The sequence below is a fragment of the Borostomias antarcticus genome (assembly GCF_949987555.1).
Source record: "Borostomias antarcticus genome assembly, chromosome: 28".
Lineage (NCBI taxonomy): Eukaryota > Metazoa > Chordata > Actinopteri > Stomiiformes > Stomiidae > Borostomias > Borostomias antarcticus.
This window is the reverse complement of record NC_140261.1, coordinates 4,824,223-4,848,547: the sequence shown is the minus strand read 5'-3', so window position 1 is coordinate 4,848,547 and position 24,325 is coordinate 4,824,223. Positions and strand designations below refer to the sequence as shown.

Genomic DNA, 24,325 nt, shown 5'->3' with positions numbered 1-24,325 from the left:
TATCTTTAGACACTAGATGGGGGAAATAATCCACATATTACATATTATACCTTTAATTTGTACATTGCACTGTATTTTGTTTGGCCTGTTTTTTGTAATTTTTTGCACTGTCATGTCTTTGCATTGTCCTGTCCTGTTCTGCACCTTGTCGTCTGCAACAGCGTATGCCCTAACCCTGTGTGAACCATGTGTGAACCATACATAGCTAATAAACAGATCTTAAATCGTGTTTATGTTTATGACTGATCGATCTATAGGCTATAAGCGAACACTTAGGCCTATTGCCTGCTCACACATTTTTATTTATAAATAGGCTATTTTGTTGTTGTTGTTGTTGTTGTTGTGTGTTAGGCTTATTCAACTTCTTCATATATTCCTTTCAATTGAACTAACAATTTGGACCAAAATTAACCCTAGTGGTTATAATGGTAGTTACAATAGTATACTGGCCCAGCCAGAATGATCCATCAAGGAAATAGGGGGGATCAATATGAATCAGGGTGTGAGTTAAAACATTTTAGGCGTTATATTAATAGAAAATACTTTTAATATACCATATTTAATAGCAGATAGTTGTGGTCATAATCTAACAAGAGTGCCATCTCGTGTGATTGTGAGAATCTGATCTGAGAAGTGGTACATTCTCGCTTGTGGGTCCGTCGAGTGTGGCGCTTCCTGGGCTGGTGAAGGGTCTTCATTCTGAAAGCACCATGGCGGCCACCGAAATAGCCAGACAAGCGGTGAGTATAATCATAAAATATGCTTATTCTATTGTGTTCTGTTATGTTTGCTGCAGTTGTTTGAAAAGCATTGGGGAAATGAAACAGAAGTAATACGAGTAGCCTATCACTGATGTGCGTGAGACGGAAATCATTTCCCTATGCAACATTTTATGCTATCCTTTTTCCTAGCCTTAAGGCTATATCACATTTCTATTCTATGCACTATCGTTTACAGTAGTTTATAAGGTTTTCTACAAAAATGCGATGTTATTATGCATTATAGGCCTGATATTAGGCATTATTCGGTCTGATCGCCCGCGTGCGCGTTGCTTTATTCTCATTAGATAATACATGTATCATATATTGCAGGTCCAAATTGAAATGTTACACATTTAATTTCATTCCGTATTGCTGACCTACCCATGTAAGCTCATCAAGGGTCTGTTTAATTATTTCTCAATGTTTCAAATTGTACCTGGTCTGGTGGTCGATTCCGTTAGATCGCATTCTGTTGAATCCCGTTATTTGTGTCGGGCGTTGTCTAATGATAAGGAAATCATCTGTTTTGAGTGGAAATAAGCAATCTCCTTATAATAACCTAAAACAGCAACGTTATGCTAGTGTCATAATATATCTTACGTTTTATTTGACTGTACGACAGTTGGATTTCTGATTGCACTCAGAAGACAGCTATCATCTACTTTGTCACAAAAAAAATCGCTCAATGGCGGAATGAATGACAAGCATGAGTCTAGCTATGTTATGACAAGATATGTGTCTAGTATGTCCACTCGAAGTATTCTAGCTAGTCCAAGCGTCCGGTTGTGGAATGCTGCACATGTAGGCCAGCTGAGGAGTAGTGGTCAAGGACTGCCCGCTGCTGTCCCTAATAAGCTTTCAGCTGTTAAAACCCAAATCGATCTATCCAAATGATTGACAAATAGTTTTTACTGAAGGGTTTTAACTGTTTGTTCAGTCCACAGACTATTTTAAGAGCAAGTTTTTGTTTGTTTATACCATGTAAAAGGTCTGGGTTGCTGAGCTTGGCTCATAGAGGCTAGCGCTCTTTTGTCTTGTTATCTAAATTACTTGCTTTTCTTTACCTTACACCCGGTGTAGATGTAGCCTATGTGAACTAGACTAGAGATACTCACTCACCTACCTGCAAGTCCAAACACACATTCTCTCTCACACGCGCACTCATTTTTCTTTCTGTCTCTGTCTCTGTCTCTGTCTTTTTCTCTTTCTCTCTCTCTCTCTCTCTCTCTCTCTCTCACTCACTCACTCACTCACTCACTCACTCACTCACTCACTCACACACACACACACACACACACACACACACACACACACACACACACACACACACACACACACACACACAAACAAACAAAAACACACACCTATGAATAACATTAAACTCATGCTGTTGTTCAGTGGCAATATATGACAGGGTTTAAGCAACACGTTTTCCATCTGGGCTGTTTTTATGCCGCCAACTGTGTGCAGTACATGTGGTAATGAGAGTCTTTGCCTTAAGGATGTGTTTTGTTTCTCTGCATGGCTGTGCTTCATTTTAGCAGAATGTTCTGTAACTTTCCTTTTATGTACATTGTGGTTTCACACTGTCTAGGCAGTTAACACATACTGTATGTCACTACAGGAAACAGGAAGTGAATCACAGAGTGCATTTGCAAGAGCAACTGAACAGTAGAATTTGTTAACTGAAGAAAAAAAAACTACGTAACATGTAGTGAACGTAACATGTAGTGAGAATAATAATCTCATTAAGTTGTTATTAACTACCCAATAACAGCGACTTCTTCTTCTGTCTGCAGGGAGAAGGTGCTCGCTCCGTCCCTCTCGCTGGCCATGTTGGCTTTGACAGCATGCCTGACCAGCTGGTCAACAAGTCTGTCAACCACGGCTTCTGCTTCAACATCCTCTGTGTTGGTGAGTGTGTGTGTGTGTGTGTGTTTGTCTTTGTGTGTGTGCGTGTGTGTGTGTATGTGTGTGTGCTTGAAACCTTTTTTCTCCTCAAGGCAAAATGGGACTCATTCACCTCAATGTATGTCAGGTTTTTCCACTAGCTGTAAACCAATTCACTCACAGTCAGTGACACTGACCCACTTAGATGTTTTCTAACCGGTCAGCCCTGGTTACCATGAGGAATTCACACCGGTCAGCCCTGGTTACCATGAGAAATTCACACTCGTGCGTTAAAAGATATGGTCTGTTTTCCATCAGATGATTCCAGTCAAATGCAATTCATTTAATTTCCAGGTCTTCTTTAACAGTTCGTCTTTAACAGCCAGAAAGTCACACCACAGGGCAGCCAAATTCTGCTTATATGCTGCCATATCACTATTGTTACATAGTTGAATGGTGATATGGTTACATGTAATGCTTTTGAGGATTGTTGGCTTGTGTTTCCAACTGTTTGAGTTAGATCAGTGTCGTAGATCGTAGATCACAGATCGTATGTATCAGCGGCGTCATCGTACTGAAGAGGCAAGATGCTAAACAGCCTCTCTTATTTCAGTCTGTGAAGTGAAGTCTGGTGTGTGGGTTGGAAGGCAAACGGTTGTAAAATAGCACACAAGCGTAGCTTGGAACCCAGAAATGCGATCTGTAGTTTTGTGGTTGTGGTCTAAACAAAACAGCGAGAAGTCAGACGAGAGCAAGAACTTGAAGCTGCATGGCTCCATTAGGGTTTATAATGGCCTCCGTCTCTCCTCGAGTGGATTCCCTTGCTGTTTTGTGATTGGCTGAGAGGTGCGTTGACATTCCAACCCCCGATGGAAGGCAGGATCCAGTCTCAGTATGAGGCTGGAGTTTGTTTTAAGCAAGATGCTCCTGCTCTGCCAAGTTTCTTTTTGGGACGGGAGACCGCGGAAACCTCTCGACAGTGACCCGAGGTGGACTCCGACACAGGAAATGGGAGGAGAGAAATTGGCTGAGCCGTTCCATTTCTCTCAACACTGTTGTGTGCGCTCGAATGTGAAAGGGAATTGGAAACACAAGAGTGAGTATACAGCACTGTTGGCGTGCTGTTTGTGTACATGGAGCCTTCATGAACAGAAATAGGTTTCCTCACAGGCAGAGGAACGGCAGCGTCTCAGTCAGCTGACATCTTCCAACAGCATGAGTTTGTCAGAGTACATCAGAGAGTCAGTGAGTCAGTTCTCTGACGCAATACCTGCGACGGTCTGCTCTAGAAATCAACTGAATTGGGTATAAGAACCCCTTGTTGTTGACATGGAAACAGCACCGTTCCTGTCTGTGGTCCTGTGAAGCTGCAAGATGCCACATTTAATGTACTCGCCCCTAAAGAGGCTCCAAGCTATCACAGATTTATCCAGCTTATCTTTTTTATCGTAACTATTAAGTAGCTCCTCTCTAGCCAAAAGCAGCAGAGGAGGTGCAGACGAGAGGCTCATACTGCTAAATTTATGAGGAAGTGACAAATGGCAAATGTTGGTATAATTGGTTTACCGAAATATGCAGCATCTTCACTCCCAATTACAAAGGCTAGAACTGCAGTGGTTCCAACAGGAATTCATAGTGTGTTTGAAACCCCGAACAAATAAACCGAAACTACAACAGGAATGATCTTTCTGTTTTTTATCGTGTGCATAATGTGTGACATGGTTAAGCCGTAGTGCTCAATGGTGTGTGTGTGTGTGTGTCTCTGTTTTCCTAGGGGAGACGGGTCTGGGTAAGTCCACTCTCATGGACACCTTGTTCAACACCAAGTTCGAGGGCGAGCCCACGCAGCACAGTCAGCCCGGCGTCCAGCTCAAGTCCAACACCTACGAGCTCCAGGAGAGCAACGTGCGCCTGAAGCTCACCATGGTCAACACCGTGGGCTTCGGGGACCAGATCAACAAAGAGGACAGGTGAGACAGCAACACGGATGAAAGTCGTGTTCAGGCGGCAATAATGTCAACATTGCAAATGCCAAGTGTTTGATTGACAGCTAAGCGTATGACCTTTGAACGTACTGCCAGATTGTGAGAAGTGATCGCTTGAGTGTGTGGGTTTCTACTGTAAACGGTAGACTTAAACTCATCCCTTTCGGTGTGTAAAAGAACATCTAAATACAGTGAGTCATTCGGGTATTAGTTGTCATACAACACGACTAGCAGCCCTGGCTGTTCAGCCCAGCGGAGGTTATCGGTTACATCTTCATGCTTCTCATGGTGAGAGTGGACGAGGCCCTGTCGCTCCCCGCATGACGGAGCGCGCTGAGTGAACATGGGATATCACATCGTCTCTCTCCCCCGTCATCCGACCCCTCCCCCCCCCCCCCCCCCCTCCTCCTCACGGAAGATCAGACGGAGGATGATGTCATGTGAGCGCCGGCGCTAACCTCCGTCCCGGGCCTGTGCTCCATTAGGCCCCGAGGGGGAAGGCTGTGCTAGTTCCAGGAACCCTCTCTTATAGGTCAACGCTGCAGGTTCAGAGGCAGACTGCACATCACTATCGAATGAGCCGCCTGCGACCTTCTCAGTCATGTGAGCAGAACTCTGGCAGCTTCTCACAAGTTAGCCGTGTTGTGGGGCGGGTAGCTGTGTTTAACCACTGACTCAGATCGACCTCCGGACGCGCTGAGCATCTTTCCGGCCTCGGCGGGGCGGCGGTATTTCCTTTTGATGCTTCATCTGTTCCCTGATCCGTGCTCTTCCAAATCTCTCCCGAGTGCAGCCCAGGGGTTCTCCGCTAATACGAGGCTAGTTCTTCAGCAGATTTGTCATACGTAGCTGCGCCCGACTGCTTAATCCTCTTCTCCACGCAATAAAGAGGCAGACACATGTAGACATCTTGGTTCAAAATGTGGGGCGAACAAATTCCTCAGTTCTGTGCAAAAGATCTCATTTGTGAATCAGTTGAGATAATCCTCCAGGATAATCAGTGGCGATAATCCCTTGAGCTGACTATGCATTCAAATCCTGATTATATGGAAACCCTATGTGGACAGTTGTTAAGACGTGTTCTCTGTGTCTTAAGCCGTCCATCACACATGTATGTCCTCCGCTCTGCAGTTACAAGTCCATCGTGGAGTTCATCGACACCCAGTTTGAGGCGTACCTGCAGGAGGAGCTGAAGATCAAGCGCACGCTACACAGCTACCACGACACGCGCATCCACGCCTGCCTCTACTTCATCGCCCCCACGGGACACTCCCTCAAGTCCCTGGACCTGGTCACCATGAAGAAACTGGACAGCAAGGTGAGGCGCGGTATTCTATGCCGGCTGTTCGCTCGGCCCTTGAGTGACCCGCGGTCTCGCATCAAAGCACGGGGATTTACACAACGGTGTCGGAGAACTGTCTTATCATTATGGTGAAAGGAAAATCGAGAACCGTCGGAGACTCGCAGTCACGCCAGGCCACTTTGCCGTCACAAAGCGTTTCATTATGCCTTAGTCATGGATCGTAAACTCTCCCTCCGTGCCATTTTGCTCAGAACACAGATGGGCTCCAGTTTAGTTAAGGCGTTGGTGTAGGTCAACTGTGAAGACGCCGGCGTGAGGGCTGTATGTCGTCTCGTGACCGCTGGCTCGTGCTCCGGAGGCCCATCCTGAAAGGCCTTATTTGCATAGACCTCCTGGGGTTTGGGAAACAAAGGCCCTCCTTTACTGTTTGCCAGAGCAGCTGTACCCACCCCAGCAGCCTCGCACCGCAGTGTGACCCAGAGCAGAACCTCGCCTGTGTACACATTCACACACGGCCCCTAGCGTCAGCCCAGCGTCCTCGCTGATGGCTAGAGGGGCCCCTACAGGGGCTCTGGGAGCTTATGCGCAGTGGGGGGGTGGGGGGATGTGGGGGCCACGGTGAAACAATGCCTGTTACGCGGGAGTGCAGGTCTCTTGACTTCACGAGCCCGGAGAGGTGGACCGAGACGTTTGACGAAGACTTTCGTATTCTCAGTCAGGCTCCGCTGAAGCGGAGAGTCGAAATACATCCTTCACCTCCTCCTCCACTGTCAGCAACCCCCTTTCTCTCTCTTTTCTTTCTCTTTCTCTCTTCCTCCCCCCTGTTCCGTGTTCCGTTAGCACCGTGGCGGGCTGGGAAAAGTGTTCCAGCTCGCTATCACTGAGTTCTCTGATCATTCATAGCATGTTTGGAGAGCTGTTCCCACTATGGAGTGGGCATGTGTGGGAGGTCCACTGCCCTCTCTCTCTGACCGCTACACTACTATGTGCTATTTTTATGCACGTGCTCTGATTTCGTCGAAAAGCGCCTTACTCACAAGCATCCCTAGAGAGAGAGAGAGAGAGAGAGAGAGAGAGAGGGAGAGAGAGAGAGGGAGAGAGGGAGAGAGAGAGAGAGAGAGAAAGAGAGAGAGAGAGAGAGAGAGAGAGCTCTGTTTGGGAATAGAGACACCTCTGCTAGGATATACAAAAAGAATAACAGTATTTTCAGCTCTCAAATCTGGATGCTAATATTCCAGCCGTAAAGCACAGATTATGTCCCTCATTCAGACAAAGGCTTGCAGGGAAGAAGGGGGGGAAATCCAAGAGTCTATTTATATCCTGTCTTGGCCAGATGTTGCCCAGTTGTCTTAACGTGCTAAGCTGTGATGTAATGGCCTGGATGCATTAGAGATGCTGAGACTATGCATGCACGTCTGTAGACGTAACTCTCGCATGGTTTACTTACAGATTTATAGCCTGCTTTCCACTTGCCGTAGCTTTTGTTAGAAGTGAAATGTGGCAAATTGAACTGCAGAACTGCCCCTTTTGTCCGGGCGCTGTTTATCTGTGCCTTGTCACCGCTCCGTCACGAAATTCTTGCATCTACAAATCGCAGGTCAACATCATCCCCATCATCGCCAAGTCGGACGCCATCTCCAAGAGTGAGCTGACCAAGTTCAAGATCAAGATCACGAGTGAGCTGGTCAGCAACGGAGTCCAGATCTACCAGTTCCCCACCGACGACGAGACGGTGGCCGAGATCAACTCCACCATGAACGTGAGCTAAAACCCAGAGGGCTTCCTGTTGATTTCTTAGCAAGAATAAGTACGACAGTATGACATTTATCATACTTATATAAGTATAAGTATGACAGTGAGAGGACTGAGGAGGCCGGGATTCAAAAAGGGCGGAGCTTCATTTCACGCTCGTGTGAGCAGCATTTCACCCACGAGTGATAGTATCTGTTAAAAGTAAAAAGTAAGTAAGTAGCCTTGAGAACTTGTTCTCGAGCCTAGTGGCCCACAGGGCAGGAGCCTATCTCCTGATTCCTTAGCGTGAGGCAGCTTGATGTACAAGTGCACCCCCTGGACATGACGCTAGTATGTCACAGGGACTCACCCCCAATCCAACCCTTAATGCTGAGTGCCAAGCAGGGAGGCATCGGGTACCATTTTTAAATAGTCTTTGTTATGACTCGGCCGGGGATCGAACTCACGACCTCCCAGTCTCAGGGCGGACACTCTAACCACAAGGCCACTGAGCTAGTATCTGTGCGAGTTTAAAATTCCCAGAACGCTAAAACAACATGCAGCACTAGAGCGGGGGGGGGGGGGGGGGGGGGGGGGGGGGGCAGCACCATCTGTGCCCACTCGTGGTCTCAGGAAGCTGCGAGGGGGCGGAGCTTACGGTGACGGTCAGCCAGCCCTGGCTGCGGCAGGAAGCTCTCAGTGTGGGAGAGAGTGTATCCGCTGACAAACAAGCCGGGGACGCCGCATTGGGCGCAGGTCCAGGTGCAAACGCGGCCTTCGGCTGACGGCATTAGACATAATAGACGATTACCTCTGGGCTCAACTCTCGCCCTCGGACTGATTACCGCTCCGACAGAAGGTCACAGGCCCCGGCCACTGCAACGAAAGCCCCTGGCTTTATCATATCACTTTGAACTTAATGTCATGGCCGCCGGTTAAATATCTAGAAGTGTTCATTTGCTGTGTCTTCTATCCGCGTGTGATTAGCGCCTGGTACTAGGGCTAAGTTTCAATGAAAACCCCAAAAAATGCACACAGAAAAATACAAAAATACAAATGCTTTGGCAGTAGATTGCTAGTATGTGTGATCACAGGAGGCAGACTGTGTACTGAGTGCCAGATTAGTGTCGGTTGTTAATGCGTGTGTGTGTGTGTGTGTGAGAGAGAGACACAGATGGGAAGAGTGGTGAGGGGTGTTGATGGCACGCTGACGGGGCCCTCGTGTCTGATGTCTCCGCTCCGCAGGGCCACTTGCCGTTCGCCGTGGTGGGGAGCACGGAGGAGGTGAAGATCGGCAACAAGATGGTGAAGGCGCGGCAGTACCCCTGGGGGACGGTGCAGGGTAAGCCCGGGTCACGACCCAAAGAGGAAATGGGAGGGGGGGGGCGGGATCCTCCCGCTCGACCGCCATTTCCCCTCCGTGTCCTCCTTCACGCACTAAAGCAAGCTCAGTAGAGCACAGCCAATCAGCAGAGAGCACAGTAGAGCACAGCCAATCAGCAGAGAGCTCAGTAGAGCACAGCCAATCGGCAGAGAGCTCAGTAGAGCACAGCCACTCAGCAGAGAGCTCAGTAGAGCACAGCCACTCAGCAGAGAGCTCAGTAGAGCACAGCCAATCAGCAGAGAGCTCAGTAGAGCACAGCCAATCAGCAGAGAGCTCAGTAGAGCACAGCCAATCAGCAGAGAGCTCAGTAGAGCACAGCCAATCAGCAGAGAGCTCAGTAGAGCACAGCCAATCAGCAGAGAGCTCAGTAGAGCACAGCCACTCAGCAGAGAGCTCAGTAGAGCACAGCCAATCAGCAGAGAGCACAGTAGAGCACAGCCAATCAGCAGAGAGCTCAGAAGTAGATGCTTATGTAATCTCATGAATGTGTGTCTGATTAAGACCATCAGCTGCCCTATTCCATGCATGAGCTAGAGCAGCCGTCAGCTGACAAGAGTAAGCGGTGACCAGATGTGGAAAAGCACATACATGTCACCTACTAGGACCACATCGATTTTTTTGTATTTGAACAGATCAATACCAAACATGAAAGAAACGTTTGAATGTTTATAGATCATGAAACCAGCAGAGGAACAGTCACTTAGACCACAGCGTTATACAAATGAAACGGCTAGCATGCCACAGATGGTGAGAGTGTAAGATGACATGATGCTCGAACCCCATCTGCTGTTCTCTTGGTCTACTGTCTAGTGGGGGGGGGGGGGGGGGGTGGCTGTGAACTCTGAGCTTTGCCCTACACAACTCATGGGACACAAATACAATAGAGCTAGCCTCAAGCAGTCTCTGACATTGTGCACCAAGGCGTGTGTGTGTGTGTGTGTGTGTGTGTGTGTGTGTGCGTGTGTGCGTGTGTGCGAGCGTGCACTTGATGCCAAGGGCCGTGACTCGTTGAAGCTCCGGCTCACTTCTCGATTTAGAGTGGAACCAAATTGACTCGCCAATGCCGCTGGGCATGAATGGATGCTATATGTGTGTATGTACGCATCAGCGGGCCTATGAACCTTTGCGTATATACTGTATAAACATGCTCGCAAACATGCAGCAGTTAGTATTGGTTGTCATCACTTAGGGCGCTTTCACACCTAAAGGTCTAGACCAAGGTCCGAACCAGAATCTCGTTTGGCATAATTGTTATTTTTTATTGATTAGTTCCATAACTTTCGCTTTCACACCAGCGGACCAAAGGATTTTTGGCGGCAGACCTACATTATGTCGTCATCGCTTGCATGGGGGTGCGTCTCCCTATACTTGACACCGATTGGTTTGTGGACGCACGCGCGTCTGTTTGATCCGAAAGTGCGAACCTTTGATTTCACATTAGGCAGCAGCGAACCTCGGTTCGAGCCGAGACCACACCTCTTGAGGTCGGACCAAAGAGCGAGTGTTTGACCCGCGCACCGTCGGTCCGGGAGGTTTCACACCGGTCAATTTCGGTTCGGATCAAACTGGAAAGTCTGAAAGTCCGGACGAAACAACGTAGGTGTGAAAGGGTCCTTAATGTATGTGAAATTATCAGTGGATTCTGATCCGTCACAATCATTGCTTCGGTCCGTACCCGATCGGAGGTGGGGGTGGGGGGGGACGCGGGACGCCGGGTGGGACAAGGAGCCAGGCTCTGACGCGCGTCACTGTGCTGTGTGCGGCGGCGGTGGGCGCAGTGGAGAACGAGAGCCACTGTGACTTCGTGAAGCTGCGCGAGATGCTGATCCGGGTGAACATGGAGGACCTGCGGGAGCAGACGCACACGCGCCACTACGAGCTCTACCGCCGCTGCAAGCTGGAGGAGATGGGCTTCAAGGACACGGACCCCGACTGCAAACCCATCAGGTGGGGATCGGGCCTCCGCTTCTGCCTCCTCCTCCTCCTCCTCTGTGCTTCGCCGTCTTCACTCATCCGTCTTCCTGTCGACCTCTGCCGGTTACCCTTCTGACCCCCGGTCCCTTTTACCTCGACCTCCCCTGCTGTTCCCTCGCGCTGGCCCCTCCGGCAGGCCTTATAGTCATTTAGCGGGCAGGCCTTACACCGTGTCCTAACTGCTTGCGACGCGAGCAACAGAACGCGACATCGCATGCTTGCTGTCCTAACTGAAACCGTTACATTTCCTGTTCTGTTACGTCATTTGTCTATATTCCCAACTGAAGACAGTTAAAAAACGAACGCCCGTCAACGCGAGCGACAGCAGGAAAGTAGGAACAGGGCGAGCGTCAAAAGGGCAGTTAAAACGTCGCGCCGCTGCGTCCAGTTAGGACATAACAATAGAAAACAAAGCAATGGAACGCATTTTGTCGCTGACGCTCGCTCGCGTCGCGTGTAGTTAGGACACGGTGTTAGACATTTAGCCGGCAGGCCTTTTAGTCATTTGGTGGGTGGGTTAATCTGACATGGCGTTAATACTGTATGTTGATGCTAAAGCTTGGCCTTGTTCTCCCCAGTCTGCAGGAGACGTACGAGACCAAGAGGAACGAGTTCATGGGCGAGCTGCAGAAGAAGGAGGAGGAGATGAGGCAGATGTTCGTCCAGAGAGTGAAGGAGAAGGAGGCGGAGCTCAAAGAGGCAGAGAAAGAGGTATGTGTGTGTGCGTGTGTGTGTGCGTTTGTGTGCGTGTTTGCGTGCGTGTGTGTACGTGTTTGCGCGTGTGTGTGTGTGTGTGTGTGTACCAGTGTGATCAGAGCTAGTACGGCTAGGCGTAACTGCGCTGGTCCTCAAAGCTCCGGATGTCTAGGTGTCCAAATGAGGGAACTTACGAAACGCGTGTCATCTTTTCGTCTCGCCCCACACACACGCCCTCACAGCTGCACGACAAGTTCGACCGCCTGAAGAAGCTCCACCAGGACGAGAAGAAGAAGCTGGAGGACAAGAAGAAGTCCCTGGACGACGAGCTCAACATGTTCAAGCAGAAAAAGACTGCCGCCGAGCTCCTGCTGAACCAGGCGCAGCAGGCAGGGGGCTCCACCACGCTCAAGAGGGACAAGGAGAGGAAGAAGTAAGTATCATCATCATCCTCTCTGTTTGCCTCCTCACACAGCAGCAGGTAAAGGTGCCTCAGGTCTCTGAAGACTCACATGGAGCAGCCTGGAGGTTACAACTTAATAAGAGGAGCAAAGCCCAACTACATGAACTACTCTATCCAGAGGTTTTCTAGCAATGCTTAATTCCATTTTCTGATATAATATGTAACTACTGTATGACATATTTACCATCAGTGTGCCAATTATGTGAATGTGTTTTTTTATTTTCTTGAATTTGTTATTATGTGGACCACTGTACTGGCGCACCACACGGTATGCTGTTGCACTTATTGAGATATGAAGCCCGCCACACACTCAAAACAACAACCTCCTTAAGCTTTCGTTTGCCTTGCGTTGATGCGTTCCAGGAACCGGGAGCACAGCTTTGGTTTGGTCCCATTAACGTCTGAATCACTTGAGTGTTTTTCCCTCTAATGGATTACCAATAATCCACTGAAGCTGACTCTGATTAGGTGGAAATGGAGTGATAGATGCAGCGTGTTTACAGAAACCAGGCTCAGAAGCCGTCCTTGTAGTGCTATGAAATAGTTCGCCCCCAAAAATGGTAATGCCACCTCTGTGCGACTGAGATAACTCTTGTAGAGAGGTTGACAAACTTGTAATTGTAGCTTTTACACTTAAAATAATCTGTAGTTTCTTAAGTGTCTGTATGCTAAACACTACTAAGGTGGCTATGGGCCTTTGGTAGGGGTCAGCTAAGTGTGTATCAGTGGCCAGGTGACAGGCTAGCTGTGCAGAGCTGGACAGGCCCCGTCGGCTCCAGCAGAGTTTACAGTATGTTGACGTTGTTGATCCCCTCATGATTGTAACGCCTCCTGGTTGTGTATTCAAGCTGATGTGACCCCTGTCACCCGCCCGTTAGAAAGAAGAAGACACTTGCACTGAGAAGGTTCTTTTATTTTTTGGGTTTCTTGATTATTTTCTTCACAGTTCTGTCATTCCTACCCGCTGTCTCCGACCTCGTATCCCAGCATGCAGCTGTGACGTTCTCTCCGCCGTTCACCTCTCGTCTGTGTGTTACTGAGAAAACCAAAAGGAATATTTCCTTGGTGTCTTGGTCTCTGATGTATTTCAGCAAATATAGTTCAGACCAAATACGTTTTCTCAGTAACCAAGACAGACCATCGCATGTTTGGCCTGTGGTATTGATGTTACATGGGGGCGTGTATATGTGTCTGTGTCCTGTCTGTGCATGTGTGACCTATGTTGCATCCATACTGTCTTGCAGTTAACTCCTCCCTCACTTGCTGCATGCTGCATGAGACACCCTATCCTGGTAAGGCATGTTCACCTAGCTCCTCCCCTGGTAACCACTAACCAATAACAAACACACACAAAAACATGACAACACAAGTTTCATCTAATGTGAGTTAATTACAGAAAATGCAAGCACTCAACTCTTTAAAACTCAAAATATTCATGAATGTTGACACTTATCAAACATATAGTACTGTGCAAAAGTCTTAGGCCGCCACCAAAGAAAATAATGCTTAAAGCTATATATCTGGGCATTAAGTGTTTAATTCGATTGTAAAACCACTATATAAAACATTGGAATAAACACAAATAAACAATACAAAAAGTAATACACAGACATTATCTTAAGAATAAAAAACAACAGTAGCTGTCCCTGGTGTAGGTTGTCAGTCTGAAGAGAATCTGAGGCACTTTGTCAATTAAAAAATAACCCTTATTGAATCATGGACCAAAATATGAATTTCTTGTTTTTAAGAAGTTGGTATTTTGTGTGGCCTCCCTTAGAACACAAAATGTGCATTGGGACACTGCTGTGTCATTTTACTAGTCCTGTGGTTAATGCTTCCCAAGCTTCTTGCAGGATTACAGATTTTATTATTATTATTATTATTATTATTATTATTATTGTTGTTGTTATTATTATTCGTAGGCGGCCTAAGACTTTTGCACAGTACTGTATTTTAGTGCAATACAATGTATGTTGTCTCCAAAAGGCTGTTGATTTTAAACCATTGCATAGTTTCTCCCCTTCAAGTTCAGACTCCATATATAGTCTTTTTAGTGCTGGTATCCATTATTAATGCCCTCCTCTGCCCACCGCGGAGCCGGAGGTGACAGTACTGCCGCAGCAGTAGATCATGTCCTGTGGTTGGCTGCTGCCTGTGCCAGCCTCTGCATCAGGCACTTTATTTATTAGCCCCGGTCCGATGTTCTGTCCCATCTGCCCCTCTGAGTCCACAACAATCTGCTGCTGCGCTCCTCCCCTGGCCTGCCCCGCCCAGCAGGCACACAAAGAGCCATTCAGGGCCGAGCTGAGACTGCAGGGTCACGGTAGACACCATCCGGACCCTTATTCATCCTCAGGGCCCATCCTTCCCTATGGGGAATGCACCAGTGTTGTTTACTGTTGATTCTCAGCCACCGCCTACCCCCCCCCCCCCCCCCCCCCAGATACAATAGTAGAGTCCACCGAGAGTTTACAGTATTTGATTCATGCAGATTCACCCATGAGGGGGAGGGCCAGGAGAGGGAAGACAACGGTCTTGAAGTCTGTATAAACTCCCTCTCCTAGGCCAGCTCTGCCCTGTTCAGTGATGGAAACAGCCAGTTGTCTCACTGGTGCTTGTAGAGGAAATGAGCGGAGTGTGAGATGAACTGACAGTTGAAACCACAACTGTGGTGTAAGGAGTTGGGGAAATCCCTAGTGTAGAAGAGGTCAACTATATTTTAAATATTTTTTCAAAATATAAAGTTTTATATATATATATATATATATATTTTACCCTTAGTTTTATCCCTTGAGCACATTTTTATTAAGCCGCAATTCTTCACATCACGTCAAACCGCCATCAACCCTACTGCTGTGCTGTGTATGCATGTTCTTTTCCACACGGCGCTCGCCGCTAACCCACATGTGCTCGTGTCATTGATGTTCCAGAATGTCTAGCGTTGATGTCGACCCGTAGAAAGCAATAACCCTCCTTCTCTCTCGTTTCCAGTTCAGGATTCCTGTAGAACAGTGCACCCTCAACCAGCTGTGAATGAGTTCCCCACCCCGCCCTCCCTGCAGAGCTCTGCCCTGCCCCCCAATCTGCCCCCCAATCTGCCCCTATCCCAACCCCACCCATGCCCCCTGCTCTGTGGAAGAACCAAGCCATTACTGTGAATGGAACGCATCCTTTTTTTGTGCATCAAATGCTTGTTTGTTTTTGTTTTGGTATGGTTTTGTATGGCGAGACGATATTCATATTTTGTTATGGAAAGTACCTATACTCTCTTTTATTGTGTTTGTGTAGCTGTTATGCATGACTGAGTGTTCTTTTAACATAACATGTGTGAGTACTGTTGTGATTGGCAGGAGGCTAAGGTCAAACACAGCAGTAGTCAGACAAAGCCAGTGGAGTCGGTGTCTGTGCTAGGGTCCAGTTCCCTGGAACTGTGTCTGTGCTAGGGTCCAGTTCCCTGGAACTGTGTCTGTGCTAGGGTCCAGTTCCCTGGAACTGTGTCTGTGCTAGGGTCCAGTTCCCTGGAACTGTGTCTGTGCTAGGGTCCAGTTCCCTGGAACTGTGTCTGTGCTAGGGTCCAGTTCCCTGGAACGGTGTCTGTGCTAGGGTCCAGTTCCCTGGAACTGTGTCTGTGCTAGGGTCCAGTTCCCTGGAACTGTGTCTGTGATAGGGTCCAGTTCCCTGGAACTGTGTCTGTGCTAGGGTCCAGTTCCCTGGAACTGTGTCTGTGCTAGGGTCCAGTCCCCTGGAACTGTGTCTGTGCTAGGGTCCAGTTCCCTGGAACTTGAGGCCTAATCCGAGACTAGAAATCCATCTTTAATGGATGGATATTCTTTGGACTGGGAAATGGACTCATAGATTTGTCTGGACAGCATGCGCCAGCCAACCTTCAGACTACCACTCCACTTGCTCAAGTCCCTTCATATGTAGTGACCATTGTTGGTTTTGAATATGCATATGTAAGCTATACATTATACAAACATTATACTTTTAGTGGTAGTATTCAACTATTCTTTGAGTTTAGCATGATGCATGTGTAGATATTAGCCTAATTCTCTCTCATCTCCTGCCATACCTCAATCATGTTTATTCTATCTGCATACTTTTTAAAGCTTTTATATTTGCACATTTTCTACAAATGTGCTTTTATATATTGTGACTTTTATTCTTTTTTTTTTTGCACATAAAGCACATTTTAGCTATCTAACCAAATAACAATCATGTGGGAATCAGTATTGCACTTGTATCAAGAAACTTTATCTCAGAAGGAAATAAAGGCCAAATGTCACCAAATTTTTTTTTTTTTTTACTGTGGCCACAGTTATTTTCTATGAACATTTAGACAATATAAGATACATATCATGCTTTGATACTTGATCATGAATTGAAGATATCATCATATCTTACTCTGCTTCCAGCTCTGAGCCACTAGTACCAATGTCCGTCAGATAAACAGTATACGTGCACTGATGAGTGATGAGTGTCAGTGCTAATAGATTTTTATATCAGTGTTAGTGTTAGTATTAGTGTCAGTGCTAATAGATATTTTGTCATAAACTCAACATTTTAAAATAGGGATTCTCAGAACCACCGACCACTAAAACCATGTCTGTTCATGTCCATGCTGCAAATCACCACTGTACTTCCCTATAGGACATTTGAGTCTGGGGAGTCAAATGTCTGAAGGTATTTGCATTTTGTTTCCACGTTATTAAAATGTGTCGCTTGCATAGAGGCATTGTCCTCTCATGCATGTTTACACATTCTCGCACAGGGTGTGGTGTGGTGTGCAGCTTCTCATCTTCACATTTCACGTTTTCTCAGATGTCTTTGGGGGGGAACGGGTGTCGTACCTAAACTCGGTAGTGCCACGTGGTGGCAGCGTGTGCCTAATGGGTGTCTCATGCCTCCCTCTAGTTCCTCTGCTCATTGCTCTGTGTATTCACTTTCCTTTGCAGTAATCCCTGGCTCTGCACTGAGTAGGTCGTCCACCCCCCAGCTTTTCTAAGGGACCGGGCTTTGTGGGTACATCGCGTACCCCAATGCTGACGAGAGGCTATGTGGATCCCACCCTTACTGGGTTTTCTAAATATCATCTGCTCTGCATAATATGTATTAACCAAAGACTAGTGTATATGTATTTCACTGCTGCTCTAACCTTTTTATATGTGCTGCGTGACTAATATTGTCTTTTGCGTATGGCTATGCTTGTTTGTCCTGCAATGTTTTTGCTGTGATGACTCTGACTGACCATTATGTCCGGTGATCTTTGCTCCTGTGCGGCGAGACACTTCCTGACTATTGTTAAGCACTTGTTTTTTCCCCCAGCACTTTCACATTTATCATTGTCTTGACTTACTTAATATAGTTTCAGGGCACTGCACCGTGTGCTGTTAGCTGTTATCATTAAGACGTATCCTTATGAAAGGGGATCAAGCTACAGTATTTATTCAATGGTTTGAGTCAGATAAAATGTATAGCATACTGTTGTCATACTCTAGTCTACACCTGCTAGCCTGATAGAGTGATTGGTTTCTATAAAGTTGTTATAGTGCTGCTGGCAACTACAAATGCCTTCATATACTATGAAAAGCCAAATACTTCCAGTCTTTCTCCCTGAACTCCCTGGAATCCTGTGCACTTTTTGATCGTTGACCTCTCCATAGGCACACTTGATCTTGCTGGCTGCCTAGGAGCATCTTTTCTGACCTGTATTTGTCTCTTTCTCTCTCTAGCTTCTTTTAATCTGTCTTGGCCACCTGTTCTGAAGAGGGGATTGCAGCTTCAACAACAACTAAGCACCCATTACCTCTTCCTGTCTTTCTCACTGCATCAACCTTTTTTAAAACTTCCATCACATCTGCTTTGTTGAATATGGCTTTATGTGGGCTTCACATGGTATTTTTGAAGTGTAAGTTCATGTTTTGCCACCTAATAAATGTACACTATGGCATGTGGGAGGCCTGCACAAATATGTTTATACTCATGGTGAATATTAACATGGCTGTGCCCATGTAGGACTAAACCGTTTGAGGAGAAACATTGCAAATAACACATGGTCATACACTATTATGTTAGTCAAGGGCTTGATGGATTTATAATTATATATATTTCTTGGATAGTGTACAGTGTACTGCAGTGTTCAATTCACCACTACTGTAATCTCTGCAGTGGGACCTGTATTTTACATTCTCCATAGTCTCACATGGAGAGTTTGCTCTCAATACACGGAGTGCAACAAATACACAAAGACATTAATTTACTATATATTTGTTTATTGAGAAACAAAGCATGAAATCTCACCTTTACTGTTAGAAATATGTTAAATAAACATTCCATTTTAGTTAATTTTGTCTTAAGCTTTGGACAATAATTTCCATCAAAATGAATAGATAAGCATAGCCTACTACGCCTCCTGTTGACTGCTAAGACAACTGTGTCTTGATAGAGCCAAAGCAATGTTTATGTCTTGCACATACTAAGTGAACAAAAAACATTTGCCATGCTTGAATACCATGTAGGTCACATTTAATGCATCTTACACATTGTGCATTAACAATCACCAGCCTATTCTGTATTTTGCATGTCTTATATGCTTTTTTTAATTTCATCCTGTGTGATTTGACTTTTCCTCCTCTTGTTTTCTCCCATAACGACTATTTTGCACTCATATTTAATCCTCTTTTTGTTGGACTGGTGCTTATCTTGTGTGTTCTTCAAATAGGCCTGTGCTGTTTTGGTCTATCCACAAATTTTAGCACCTATTGCCAAATATTACAACGAGATGGAGTTAAATCCCAGATACAGAAATACAGATACTCATGCATTTGTATCATTTATAAGGATATATTTTGTGTATTGAAGTGGAGACCTGTTGTTTATGAAATATGCTATTTGAACGTGACTCTCTGTGTAAAGTAACATTTTGGTGTAAGAAATTGACATACATTTTTCTAGCATCAGCCATAATCAGCTCCTCTAGTCCCCAGCCGTTCCACACCACAAAGTACTCATAAAATAGCCTATCTGATTGTAGTTTGATTCCATTGATGTACATTTTCAATAAAATTATGAAGAGAACTTTGTTTTACAGCTTATTTTGGTCTGCTGTTTTACTTTAAGGCCTACCTGGAAATGTGACATTAATGATTTTGTCACTGAAGTCAAGCCTGTCACTTTACCCAGGGATGTCACTGAAGTCAAGCCAGCCGCCAATTCAGAAATGCAAGTCAAGTGGGGCGTTGTTTATTCCCTTTTGCGCATACACTAGTGTTATTATGGTAAAGCGTTATTCCCTTGGAGGAACTGAATAAGGTTTGCTACCTTTGCGTTCATTTACTTAGTGGAGTCAACTAACTAGGTTTGATTCAGGAAGTGAAAGGACATTCTGATGTGACAAAATAAAGGATTACAAGATTATAAAATAAAGACCCTCTAAAATGTTGTATAAACTATATTTCCCATGATGCCACACCAATTCCACTTCAGAGTGGTAGTCCAACACCTCAGTGTCACCCAGAGACTTTCAGGACATTCTGATGTGGCTTTTCAAAATAAACTAATTAGGAGACCAAGCATGAAAGTGCGAGGCACCCTTTTGTAACTGGTAGTTTTCCTATTATATTATTATTATTATTATGCAATGGAAGTCTATGGCAGCACCTATACCCGACTGCTCGCTTTTTACGAAACTACACCATGGTAAAGGGTCATGCCAGGATGCCATGGAATCGATGTTACATCGATTGGCCACAGGGGGGCGCAATAGCAACTTATTGAAAGGGCAAACTTCGATGGAAACTGATGAGACCTCCACGTTACATTCACCTGTGACATTTACAAGCCTTGATTGCTTGTCATTGTGAAACCATCTATGGCTTCTCACATGGCAGGTAGCTCAAAAAGAGCCCAGGGGGATGCAGAAAGAAATGCTAATGCACACCGAGGCAATGTGCTGTCACATGATTTTTTTTAAACTATATTTTTAATTAAAGAAGTTTTAAATTATGGTCTGGGCAAATACGTGAGCACATTCTCATGTGTTTGTCATTGTCTCTTCGTCTTATTCCTCTTCTACCTCATGCACACTTCCCCATAGTTTCTTTGTATTGTGGCGACCCAGGGGACAGGGAAGACCACACAGAGACAAGGGAAGTAAGTTGCAGAAAATAGTCAGATGTCTCTTTAATAAACACAGTGTTACAAATGAAAGATCTCAAACAATCAAAATCCACACAAGGCAGCATGCGGTCTGCCTCACCCCTCTTCTCCCAAGCCTTTTCGGGTTTTTGGTGAGGGGACGTGGCTGATTGAGGCAGGTGTGGACAGTCAGCCCAGGTAGTCATTCAGCTCTCTAGCCCACAGCCTGTGGGGTTCTGGGAGCTGTAGTCACACAGCTATCGGTCACTTTGTAGCACAGGCGGACATTTTGGGCTGTGAGGGCCCCGAGTTGCCACAGTATTCAATCAAAATCCAATCATGTTTTCATGTAAAACAAAATGTGTGCTCATGTATGGTACTTTGACTGAACCAACAGCTAAGATTTATTATTTGGCTAGTTAGCAACAGCATGGCACACTGTATTTGGGTGTTCGTATTACATTAATAATTTAATTAATCTAGCTGACACTTTTATCCAAACTGACTTACAATAATTGCATTTAACACAGGAAGTTAGTGTACTACTATTCACCAAAACTCACAAGTGTATCTCCTTTCTAAACAGGTGACTAAGAGTATAATCTAGTGCTTAAGGTAAAGTCCAAAAGTAAATAACAAAAAAAAGGTGCTTAAGAAGGACAATCCTGGTAGTACTTCTTGAAGAGGTGAGTTTTGAGCCTATGGTGAAATATGAGCAGTCCTGATGACGGTGGGAAGTTTACTGTGTGGTCAGGACAGAAAAAAGCTGTGACCACGTCACAACCTCAAATCTTGTTCCATCTCCTAACTGTAGCAGTTAACAGGAAAACATGCCAGCAACAGTTTGTATATGTGTTCACCTAAACCCTCATATAGTCTCCTCCTTCTTCCTCTTCCTCCACCCGGCCCCAACCCAGTGCTGCTCAGCTAGAATTAATTAGACCTTTGTTTGTATTTCCAGTTTTACAATGTTGAAACACCAAGTAAACCACACTGAAGAAGTTGGAGCTTCATTCTGTGCGCCATCTGTCTAGCCTTGCTCTGAACGCAATAGTGAGAACAGAATAATGGCTTTGTTGCATTAGCTAGTGTTATTATGACATTTTATTTATTTTATTTTATTCAAATATTCATAATCTTTAATCTTGCCACCATGCCTTCCCAGTTGCCACACTCACTGGTTCCTCTCTGTGAGTTGTAACTGGTGCTGATCTGTGTAGGTGAAGTACAAACGTAGTTTGGCAGTGTGATATGAGGAAAATCCTCTGTGTGAACGCGGCGGATCTGTAGGCTGCATATTGGTGACTAATTGAACGTTAGGCTACTTGCAGGTGTTCCTGTGGAAGGTGCCAGATGATGCCAACAATGGCAGAAAATGTATGTTGCCATGTGGTTAATCAGATGTGCAGTATTTGTTATAATAAATATAATAATAAATGTTCCTATTTCACTCACACCTTATGAATTGGGTGGGGGTAGGGCTACTTCAGATTTATGCAATGTGCAGATTCAGCATTTTGTATCCGATGTCCTTAATTGGAAATTAATTTTTTATCTATACCACTACTTTCTCAAGGTCATGAACAGGTGTGAGGAGCTGGATAAACATGTCTACAAATGACTATATTGTGATAAAATGTAATGATATGAACACCTGAAATGCATGCTGACTCCAACCCGGCCCCTTGAATCCAACAAGCCTACCCATGGACCCCTGCAACCTTCCCAGCCTTTGGAGGACTCTCCTATGCAGTTGGCTCCACCCCCCAATCTTCACAACTGTCCTCCATGAGACTTGACCAATAAGTTACTGGCCTAGGCCTGGGAGCCAATCACCATCAGAAGCTAAGGCTTGCTCTATTCATTTCTGCCAGAGAGGTCGATTTTTTCCCTAAAACATTTTCCCATGGTATGATTTCCTTCCCCCATTTTATTAGGTACTATATTATAATATGTAAGTACTCCTGGATACAAGTGTCTACAAACTACTTTATTGTGATATAATGTGATGACATGAACACCTGAAATCAATGCTGACTCTCCCATGGATTGGTTCCTTTTTATCATTGTATTATATCCAATATTACAATTTGTAAGATCAATAGAATGTTTAGTGGAAGGGGAAAATGTGGCAGGAGAAGGTGCACAAGCAAAAGGGATTACCGTAGGCTTCAGTGGATTGTCAAGAAAATATTATTCAAAAATTTGGCGGAGATTCACAGGGAGTGGACTGAGGCTGGACTTAATCCTTCAAAAACCACCATGTACAGGCATATCTGGGACATGGGCTACAACTGTCGGATTCCTTCAGTCAAGCCACTCCTGAACCTGAGACAACATTGGAAGTGTCTCACCTGGGCTAAGAAGAAGGACTGGAGTGCTACTTGTTGAAGAGTAGGCTATTTGACCTGTTGATCTCAAAGTGATGGCTTATTTATGTAAATTCCCTGCCACGGCTTATTCAACCTTTATTACCAACTCCGTTCTCTCACCGGGTTTTATCGTTATCCGTGGCTCATGAAGCTAATATGTTACTGTTTTAAACTACCATCACATGAGTCAAACAGTCATAGCCTCTCTTAGAATGCATCTCCCACATGAGTTTGTGATATGCTCTCTCTCTCAGAGCATTACCATTTTAATTCAGACCTCTGCTCAAGCTTTTTCTCTCAGCTTAGAGGTGAATTCCTTTAGATGCAGAGACACGACCTTCTCCAGAAGCCTGGCTCCTTGTAGCTGGCTTCGGCTGGGGCCCAATTGCCCTGCTGTAAACCTGTTATTTACATTTCAATCAATGATTAATTTACTCAACCAAAACATTTATATACTCACCAAATCAATAAAAGCAAGAAGAAATGATCTGGTGTTGAAGTAAGAATCTTTATAAAACTTTTGTGAGGTTATACAAATAATCCAGTTTACATGGAAAAAATGCAAGTTACAAGAAAAAGTTCATGAAAGAAAAGCGAATCCCAGGTTCTCAGCTTCTGACTTCTTCCACTCCTCTTCCGATGGAAAGGAAAAAAGTGTCTTCTTTCCCCCCTACCTCTTCCTTTTAATCCCATGTTTAGCTCTCACTTTCCTTTCGTCACTCCTCCCTCCTTATTGGTTAATACCTCCTGCATTCATCTTATCTCTCACACCCACAACATGGAAAATTACAAGTTACCATTCTTTAGATTGAATTGTCTAACTAACAACTTATTAAACTCTGGTTTTAAGCATAACTTATATATCCAGACAGTTAATACATGAATACATTTCTTATCTATTACATGCTGTCATATCTTCTACAAAGTTACATAATTGATTTTCTACTAACACATACATGTTGATTAATAGTCAGTTTTGTCTTAAGCATCTATACTTCTAATAAATGATATTCAACTGTATTTGTACTCAAGGATTATATGGTTACTTTCATGATTACACATTTAGGGACAGTTAGTTCCCTCCAAAAAGCTTCTTTGTCCGCTTCTGATAAACGCCAGACCTATCCTATTAAGGGGGGTCACCGGGGCTGTTTCTCACCTTCCCAGGCTTAGAGGCTGATAGGGAGACTTAGCTTAAAAAAGGGATCCTTTCATTCGTTTTATTGCCATCTTCCTCTGGTATGTGGGGGGGTCACTTCGTATCCGCTATGTCTCAGCATATCAACCATTGATCTAGTTGATTGCCCTCCCTCCCTGCTCCACTCTCTCCCATACTCTCGTCCTTGTTCCCTGGGCCTATGCAGATAACCAGCCCTCCCCCTCCTGTGTGAAGTCCAGCTGGACCCTGACCTTGGCTCCTCCGTTTCCCGTCTATCATTGCTGACCCTAACGCCTCTGTTCTGAGACAGTCCATCTTTGTGAATTACATTCGGGCTCGCTACACTACTCAGTGGTCCAATGTCCTGTTTTCAGATGAGAGTAAAGTCTGTATTTCATTTGGAAATCAAGGTCCCAAGGTCTGGAGGAATTGGAACGGCACAGAATCCAAACTGCTTGAGGTCCAGTGTGA

The 24,325-nt window shown here is 45.3% G+C and overlaps 1 protein-coding gene across 2 annotated transcripts; it reads left to right on the top strand.

The window, feature by feature from the left end:
• The first annotated feature begins 641 nt into the window (after nucleotides 1–641).
• septin6 (septin 6) lies at nucleotides 642–19,256 on the top strand. 2 transcript variants are annotated; one of them, XM_084459413.1, is made up of 11 exons: nucleotides 642–740; nucleotides 2,561–2,675; nucleotides 4,426–4,621; nucleotides 5,768–5,954; nucleotides 7,537–7,698; nucleotides 8,916–9,012; nucleotides 10,833–11,001; nucleotides 11,607–11,739; nucleotides 11,967–12,157; nucleotides 13,432–13,479; nucleotides 15,179–16,361. In XM_084459413.1, the coding sequence occupies exons 1-10, from the start codon at nucleotides 711–713 to the stop codon at nucleotides 13,433–13,435; spliced, it is 1,284 nt and encodes a 427-aa protein (XP_084315539.1). In that variant the 5' UTR covers nucleotides 642–710; the 3' UTR covers nucleotides 13,436–13,479; nucleotides 15,179–16,361. The 2 variants fall into 2 exon arrangements, with proteins under 2 accessions (XP_084315539.1, XP_084315538.1); XM_084459412.1 differs by lacking the exons at nucleotides 13,432–13,479; nucleotides 15,179–16,361 and adding an exon at nucleotides 17,920–19,256.
• The last annotated feature ends 5,069 nt before the right edge of the window (nucleotides 19,257–24,325 follow it).